General features: G+C 43.5%; 1 protein-coding gene across 10 annotated transcripts in view; it reads left to right on the plus strand.

Moving 5' to 3' along the window:
- Nucleotides 1–5,430, plus strand: part of LAMA2 (laminin subunit alpha 2) — a 1,204,230-nt gene extending 1,198,800 nt beyond the window's left edge. For all 10 annotated transcript variants that reach the window (XM_033936921.1, XM_033936924.1, XM_033936922.1 and 7 more), the window contains 2 exons: nucleotides 1,818–2,040; nucleotides 4,165–5,430. In XM_033936921.1, coding sequence (XP_033792812.1) covers nucleotides 1,818–2,040; nucleotides 4,165–4,322 — 381 coding nt within the window. In that variant the 3' untranslated portion in view covers nucleotides 4,323–5,430. The remainder of the gene's footprint in view (nucleotides 1–1,817; nucleotides 2,041–4,164) is intronic.
- The last annotated feature ends 570 nt before the right edge of the window (nucleotides 5,431–6,000 follow it).

Genomic DNA, 6,000 nt, shown 5'->3' on the forward strand with positions numbered 1-6,000 from the left:
ATCTGATATCTGTCTCCTTCCCCATTTTCTGGCATCTCTCCTCTCTCTTCCCTTTTCTTCTCTGGTCTTCCTTCTCTATTTTCTGCCTCCATCTAAATTAAATTCTTTATTACTATTCAGTCCTCAGTTTCCCTCTTTTCACTGTGTCTACTCACAACTTGCCACCCCTTTCTTTCACCCTTCCACTATCTCACTAACTCTATCTTCTTCCTCCCATCTAGCATGTGGGTAAGCATCAGCAGTGGTGAGGAGGTGAGGAGCTAGAGGCTATCTTCCTCTCATTCATCTCCTTGCCGCTGCTGCTGCTTCCTCACTTGCGGCAGAAACTGATGGCATAAGTTCTCCCCACTTCCATCATCTGCCTCCTTCTCTCTCTTCTCCCCACTTTCATTATCTGCCCCTTCTCTCTCTCTCCATCCCAGGCAATTCCATCACGTTATCCTGCCCCCTCAGTGAATTGCCTGGGATGGAGGGAGAGAAAGAAGGGGGGCAGATGATGGAAGTGGGGAGAACATGTACCGTCAGTGTCAGGCACATGTTGGAAAGCAGCAGCAGCAGTGAGGAGGTGAGGGGCTAGAGGCTATCTTCCTCTCATTCAACTCCTTGCCACCCCTGTCCCTTGGTCTTTCCCATGATTTCCACAATTTCCAGCATATCCCTTCCCTCCATTCTTGTAGCCCAGAATCTCCTCTCCATCTCTGATGGCCTGACATCTCCCTGTTCTTTTTCCTTCACTATCTTCCTATCCCATCTCTCTTCCCTCCCTCCATAATCAATTATTTCATCACCTCTCTCTTCCCTCCCCTTCAGGGTCCAAGATTGCTTCCGCTCTCTTTCCTGCTGTTCTCTCCCCCTGACACCCTATGATCCAGTCCCCCTCCCGCCCTTGTTCAACATTTCCCCTTCTCTCCCTCCCTCTCATTCACTGTTCCAACATACCATATTTCTTGTTCTCCCCGACTGCTGTTCCATCTAGCATCTTCCCATCCCCAGGCTTGCCGGCTTCGACTCATTTACTGCTCTCTCTCCCGCCATTGCCAAAAGACTCATTTACTGCTCTCTCTCTCTCTCTCTCTCGCTGCTGCCAAAGCCTGTAAACAAATTTAACACACGCCACAGGGCTCAGTGCGCGTGCCGCGTGACAGCTTCCTTCCTCCTTCCTCCCCCTCATGACGTAATTTCCCATTTCATTTATGGAGGAGGAAGAGGGAATCCAGCAGCGTCATGCACACTGTTAGAGCCCCGCGGCATATGTTAAATTTGTTTACAGGCAGTGGCAGGCGAGAGAGAGAGAGAGCAGTAGCAGGCCCTGTTTCTGTCAATGGGGGGGGGCCCAGTGTTGCCAAACGAGTGGGGGCCCGGTGTTGATGATCGAGGGGGGGGCCTGGTGTTGACGATCAATGCTGGGTGGGGCCTCGTCGCCATTTAAAAAACATTTTTTTCAGTGTTCGCCTTCAGCGGGCCCCCCTGACCATTTCAGGCCCTAGGCACGTACCTACTGGGCCTATTGGTTAATCCGGCCCTGAGCCTGGGCAGAGTCTAAGGAAGTTGGGGGAGTGTCTATTGTCTTAAAGAAGGCTAGGGTCTGGTAAGTTGTTGGCTTACATTCATAATTTTAAGGGTCTGATAGCTAAGAACCTCCCTTAAGCAAACCAGCCAAGCCCACTGAAGAGATATTGATCACTGCTACACAATCAAACCATGTTGTGATAAAACTAAGCAGAAAATGTCAGGTTTTGCTTGGCAATCTGGAATATTTATATGAAGCAAATGTGCATCAATCTATTTACTGCATTATTTTTTATTTTATTTTGCAGCTTCTGTTCCATGCAGATAATGGAGTAGGCAGGTTTTCAGCCAGCTATGAACCAGATGTCCCTGGCAGCGTGTGTGACGGACAGTGGCATGAGGTTACAGCACAGAAGATTAAAAGCCGCTTGGAACTGACAGTAGATGGAAAGAAAGTGGAAGGCAGCAGTTCAAATACTCTTTCTATCTCAGCAGACACCAATGACCCAGTCTTTATTGGAGGATATCCCGGTATGTATCCAGAGATTAGTGCTCAGATAAGATTTTAGCTTCAGTGTCCCTAGACACATGCATTTCTGTACAGATACACCCATGAGGCAGTCCTCACTCTGTAGACTTACAGTCCAGCCAAGAGAAACAGACAAAACAAGTATGAGATTTCAATAACTTTGTGGGCTGATATTCAAAAGGTAATTTATATGTTCACAGGTGGCCAGAAAATGCATAATTGCTTTATTCATATATTTTCAGAAACCAAATTGATAATAGTTTAAATCACTAAAGGGTCCAATATTATCTGTATATTTCTGGGCTGATGGAGTTGGGCCAGAGCAAGTTAAAAAGTTAGGCAATGGCGATATTCAGCCAGCATGCAGATACGCTGTAAATAACTTTTCATGCGTGTGGGCCTGAATACATACAAAAGATGCCTCTTACAAATGACTCCACTGGTTCAAGTATGTTCTGGGCTAAACTCTATATATGGTACCCAGAAAAGAGCTATTCTATAAGTCATGCTTAAAGTTAGGCGTGATTTATAGAATAGCACTTATGCCCAGGAAATACAACTGAAATGTACCTAGAGCCAAATGGGGGATTTACTGCCTAAATGAGCAACCCTAGAGAACCAGGAGGGGTCATAGGGAGGTGGGAAGTCCTTGAGCTAACAGGGTTTTAGGCTGAAGATTACACCTACCTAGTTAATTTCTAGAAGGCAGACGGAGCCCGTATATTCAGTATAGGCACGGGTACCCAGATAGGTGCTTACAAATTTCAAGTTTATTATAGCTTGATATACAGCTTTAAATACCAAAGTGGTTTACATACCCTGTTTCTCCGAAAATAAGATCTATTCCGAAAATAAGCCCTAGCATGATTTTTAAAGATGCTCCTAATATAAGCCCTAACCCAAAAATAAACCCTAGTTAAGATCGACCCCCAAAGCCCCACCTGAATGTCCTCAACACTCCCTGACTCCATCCCTGACACTAATGTTGCCCAATTTGCCAAAAAAATCTGACTCGTCAATTCAGCACCCCCCCACCCCTGCTGCTGTAGGAGGCCTCGGAGCGGAGGTATGTCAGTCTCACGATTGAAGGGTCGGTGGGGTTCTGCTGCACAAGGGGATGGGTGAGAGGAATGATGCTATACATGGGGGGGCGGGGAGAAAGGAAATAGGAAAAATTGGGGTAGAGGAGAGGAAGAGAGAGATGATTGCTGTACATGAAAAAAATAAGACATCCCCCAAAATAAGTCCTAGTGCATTTTTTGGACCCCAAATTAATATAAGACACTGTCTTATTTTCGGGGAAACACGGTAGTACAAAATTTTTAAAAACCAAAATTAAAAAAAAGTTAAAAATGAGGGAAAGGACATGTAATTACAATAATTCAGTTGACGAGACATGGAAATGGGGGGTTACAATTTTCAAAATAAAATAAGGAGATAATAGACAAAACAATATGGTAAAGGAGAAGACATAAATGAACCCTTTTATCTAAATCCCAAACGCATCCCTAAAGAGAGGTTTTAAGGTTAGATTTGAAATGATTAGAATTAGTCTCTTGTCTTAGAGTTATTGGGCTAGAGTTCCATAATGAGGGTGTAACTACAGAATAAATGGTTTTATATGTTGAGTCATCAAATAATTGACGAACGGATGGAACTGCAAGAAGGTGTTGTTGAGATGATCTAAGCGAGCGTGAAGTTTTGTACGGAATCAAAAGTTTGTCAATAAACATGGATGACTGATTGACCTGAACATTGAAAGCGAGAGAAAGAATTTTGTATGTAATTCTATGAGAGATGGATAACCAATGGGCCTTTTTTTAGAAGTGGGGATACATGGTCAAATTTTGTAGCCTGAAAGATCGTTTTGACAGCAGTATTTTGAATATCAAGGCTGAAATCAGACTATAGTGTGCAATACTGATTATCGGGGGGGGGGGGGGGGCTTTGATTTTCTAGCCCTAACTAAAGCCAAATGGGTAAAAGAATTTATGAAGTGTAAAAATATTCTCTCATCTTTCATTCTTAGTGCTGAAAAACCCGTATGTATGGCTCCTGAAACTTCTAGAGGGAAGGAAAGGTCTTTCAATATCTTCCTAACACTTTCCTTTTTTTGTTTTTTCCAGAGGGCATTAAGCAATTTGCACTGATCAGTAGTACTCGTTTTAGAGGATGTATTCGAGACTTGAAGCTTACTAAAGGCACAGGCAAGCCTCAAGAAATCAACTTCAGCAAAGCCTTGGAGCTAAAGGGAGTCCAACCTTTAACATGTCCTGCAAACTAAATCTAATATATTTTCATCAGTGATGGCTTAACTACCGTATATACTCGAATATAAGTCGATCTGAATATAAGTCGAGACACCCATTTTCCCCCAAAGGAGGAAAAATGGTTGACTCAAATATAAGTCTGGCGGCTTAATATTCAAGTGCCCTGCCCTGTCAGGCTCTGCACCCAGCCCCCTTCCTTCCCTCCCCTGTCAGGCACTGCACCTAGCCCCCTTCCCTCCCAAACCCTATCAGGCTCTGTGCCCAGCCCTCTTCCTTTCTTCCTTCCCTCCCTCCCCTGTCAGGCTCTGCACCCAGTCGTGGGAGCCAGTCAGGAAGCCGCTCAGCGCCGAGCAGCAGCATCATAGCATGCTGCTGCTCAGTGCCGCTCAGTGGCTGAAGAAACCAATCTCGCGGCAATAGGGTTAGCAATAGGGCAGGAGCATGGAGAGCTCGCTCCTTCCCACTGCACCTCTGGACCACAGGGATCGGCAGAGGAAGTACAAGGACAGGGCAGGGAGGGGGGATAGGGTGAAGAGCCTGGCGGCGGCCTGCAATAATTCTGGGACCCCTATTATCCCAGTTTATATTCTAATATATACGGTATTTTATGGTAGAAAACAAATATATTTTAATGCCATATATGTAAATATATACAGAATGTATATTGAAATACATTATAGTACAGTGAATTCAGGGGAATACAAAAAACCACTACAGTATTTATTGTAGTCTATAAAATTATGTCAAGTGGAAATGGAAAAATACATCCAGTAAATAAAAACCAAGCTGGCCTTTTTTAATGCCCTCCATTTTTACCATTTCCTTCTGTTAGCATGAAACTAAATTTCTCTGCATTATTAGCCGTGTTGAGAGTGCTGTGATAACTTCCATCAGTGTATATTGATTTTAAATGACTGTATACTGAACTGGTAAATTGGAACAGAGCATTTATTTTGCTCAGCTATGATGGCATTTTTTTTATACTGCCTGTTAACGTAGTTTAATGGGAACGCCAACACTTTCAAGTGACTCGCTTGCATGTTCATTATGGGTCAAAAGTGTGCATAACCAGTTTGTATGCTTCTGTTACAAAAATATTAAAGATGAATGATTTAATGTGCCGTCCGATGAGTATTTCAAGTTAATGTGGTTCCCCATATTTATAGTTCGTATAAGGTAATGGAAGGTTTCAAACTCCATTTCAAAACTACTTTGAAGGGTCTGGTTTGGAAGCCCAAAGGAGAAGTTGAGCCAGAATCTGGTTTTATTATGCAATTGCAAACAGGTCCTGGTGTTCAGAATAACAACAAATATGAAAATTAACCTAATTTGTGGCCCAATTGCATTCAAATATGTTTGATCAATATTTTTTGCGGATATCCAAAAAAAGTACTGTCAGTTGAAAACTGCATTTAAGGCTCTCATCAGAGTCCGGCAGAGGAAGCCCCCTTTGAACCAGAAGGGCAGAAGGCGCTGCGGCAGTAGGGATTATCTTGGACGTGGCATTTCCATCCACACTGGAATGATTTAGGGCAGTCCTACTATATCCTAGCCCAGAACTCTGTCTCTGCTGGAGACTTATAAAACAGGCACAGAAGTACAATGAAAGGGGAGATGTTGCTGTTGGGAGATTTTAATCTGGCATATGCAATTTGGAGTATACCATCTACAGAATCGTAAATAGTCAATGGA

The sequence above is a fragment of the Geotrypetes seraphini genome, chromosome 3, assembly GCF_902459505.1.
Source record: "Geotrypetes seraphini chromosome 3, aGeoSer1.1, whole genome shotgun sequence".
Classification (NCBI taxonomy): domain Eukaryota; kingdom Metazoa; phylum Chordata; class Amphibia; order Gymnophiona; family Dermophiidae; genus Geotrypetes; species Geotrypetes seraphini.